At 37.9% G+C, this 2,466-nt stretch overlaps 2 protein-coding genes across 2 annotated transcripts in view; both read left to right on the forward strand.

Annotated features, from left to right (window-relative positions):
• Window positions 1-1,256: 1,256 nt before the first annotated feature.
• On the forward strand, window positions 1,257-1,844 carry JH06_4799 (heat shock protein HSP20; the record flags this gene model as incomplete). Its single annotated transcript, XM_014671252.1, has 2 exons — window positions 1,257-1,311; window positions 1,339-1,844. The coding sequence occupies 2 exons, from the start codon at window positions 1,257-1,259 to the stop codon at window positions 1,842-1,844; spliced, it is 561 nt and encodes a 186-aa protein (XP_014526738.1).
• Window positions 1,845-2,275: 431 nt separating this feature from the next.
• Window positions 2,276-2,466, forward strand: part of JH06_4800 (heat shock protein HSP20) — a gene marked incomplete at both ends in the record, with an annotated part of 390 nt that continues 199 nt past the window's right edge. Inside the window, one exon of the mRNA XM_014671253.1 lies at window positions 2,276-2,458. Within this exon, the coding sequence (XP_014526739.1) occupies window positions 2,276-2,458 (183 nt within the window). The remainder of the gene's footprint in view (window positions 2,459-2,466) is intronic.

Here is a 2,466-nt window from a genome sequence, read left to right on the forward strand (position 1 = left end):
GATTCCGTAGATATCGATGGGAGGTAACTGATACAGCTTCATCGACAACCACTTTGGGTTCTGTTCATATGGCCTATTGTAAGGCTTCAGGATCTGTGTGTCCTGCAATTGGTAACTATCCTTCAGTGGCTGAAGGTCAAATCTCTCCTTCTTCTTGTGAGACTGGTTATAGTGGCTATTCATATCGTGAGTGTTCTAATGGTGTGTTGGGTGAAGTGAAGATGGATCATTGTTCAAAGAGGCCTCCAACCAATGCTCGTTACCTGTCCTCCCAGAATCGATTTGTGATGGGAACAGCTGTAACCACTGGTGTTCCCTCAGTGAGAAACATTGTTGAACGTTGGTACATTGATACTGGAGTGGTTCTTCCCGCTGGATTGAGTCTAAATGAGAATACTGGAGAGATTTCTGGAATTCCTACAGAGACACTGGACTTAACAACCTACACAGTGTATGCTGAGAATGAATCAGGAGCTACGAGAGCAACAGTATCAATTGTAGTACGAAAGGGACAATGTGTTGCAGAAGGTGTGTTCCCTGTGACGGATGTTGGTACAGTGGCTGAGTATGATTGTGCTACTCAAGGAAGTTACGTGGGTACACAGAAGCGTGCTTGTGTATTGGGAACCACTGATGGAGAATGGCAGAACGCTACTGGCTTCTGTGTGTCTATTCCCATTTTGGCTGTGATTGCATTGGTATTGATTATGATTGTTGTTGTTGTCGTGTTTATCCTTATGAGAACTGGAAAGAAGGCGAAAGCAGTAGGTGGTGTGAAGGGAAAGAAGTCGTCGAAGTCAACCAAGACAACATCAAGGAAGGTTTCTGCAAAACAGGTGAAAGTTTAAAAGTAGAAACAGGAGATTGTTTGTTGATAATCGTGATCTAGTGATACTTCTTGCTAAAGAAGTACCATAATCAAGTCATTGACTCATTCATTCAACAGTTATCTTTCTCTACACCCAGAAAACTGATTTGAATTCCTGGTTCTGAAGATATGGAGAGATGAACTGATGAACGAAGAATAGGATGGATCATTTCCAGAAGGTGTTGTGACTTTCCATTTATTCTTTTCGAAGGTTCTAGAAACAATGGAAGAATGGTTGTCAAAGAATACAAACACTTCATCTTGATTATCATATGTACGGATTACTGAACATATTCTCTTCAACCAACACATCCTTGTTCTCATTCTTTTCTTATAAGTGAACTAATAATTGAATATGGATTGTATATTAATGATGCCTTTTGGGTTTATGGCAATGCCTATGATTGCTGATATTATTGTCTCTGTTGTTGGAACTATTCTTCGTATTGTACCATGTATTCTTGTCATAGTATTGACAACGAAATTGCTTTTGAGACTAGTTGGATGTGATCAAAATGAGTTGGAAGAACAATGTAAACGCCATTGTGAAACAATGAAAGAGAAATGCAGACAACACTGTGATATGATCAAGGAGAAATGTGCTTGTGCGTCAAATAAGGTGAAGGAGTGTTGTCAAAAGAATGCTCCCATCCTATCAATTGCTCTGGATGTAAAAGAAAAGACAGATTCGTTTGTTGTAGAAGTTGATCTTCCTGGAGTGAAGAAGGAGGATATCAAGGTTGAAGTGGAAGATAATGTGATTTCAATCTCTGGAGAACGAACTGCTGAGACGGATGGTGATTTCAAGTCTCATATTATTGGAAGACACTTTGGCTCATTTGATAAGAGGGTAAAGCTCCCTGAGTCTGCTGATCTAAATGACATTATGGCCAAATACGAAAATGGAGTATTGACTCTCGTAATTCACAAGAAACCAGAGTTTGTGAATCAGAAAAAGAACATTGTGATTGAATAGTCTGTTTGTTTGCAACACATGAATAGAATCAAATAAAGAAAATCATCTTTCGAATAGAACCTTCGATTCTCTTGCATTAGAAGAATAGAATAAAACTTGATCGAATCCTTAATTATCAAGAAATGATCAAATGATGAAACGTGCGAACCAAAACGAATCTATTCTTCTTCTTTTCTTCATATATTACTTATATTATGTTCTATTTTAGTTCATTACCGCTTCCTTACCCTCTTAACCCTATTATTTACCTCATTACTCTTTTTCCAATAATCATTCTTCTCCTTACTCAACTACCGAAGCTATTTCTTATTGTATTTGGTGTAAAACTTGTGATTCATGTTCTTGATACATTTGTGAACAAGAAGGAGAATCAAGAAGAAAAGGAGAATGGAAAGAAGGTTGCGAGTTGTTTTAGTGATGCATTTGATGATATGAAGGATTGGATTATGAATGCATGGAATGAAATCAGAAAGTACGTTGTAAATGTGAAATCAGCCTTTGAATGTGGAGAATACCGAGCTGAGATGACTGAATCGAAGACAGATTTTGCTATAAGTATTGATCTACCTGGAATGAAGAGAGAAGACATTAAGGTGGAGATTGAAGGAAACGAAGTAATAAT

This window comes from Blastocystis sp. subtype 4, assembly GCF_000743755.1.
Source record: "Blastocystis sp. subtype 4 strain WR1 chromosome Unknown seqid_0179, whole genome shotgun sequence".
NCBI lineage: Eukaryota > Bigyra > Opalinata > Blastocystidae > Blastocystis > Blastocystis sp. subtype 4.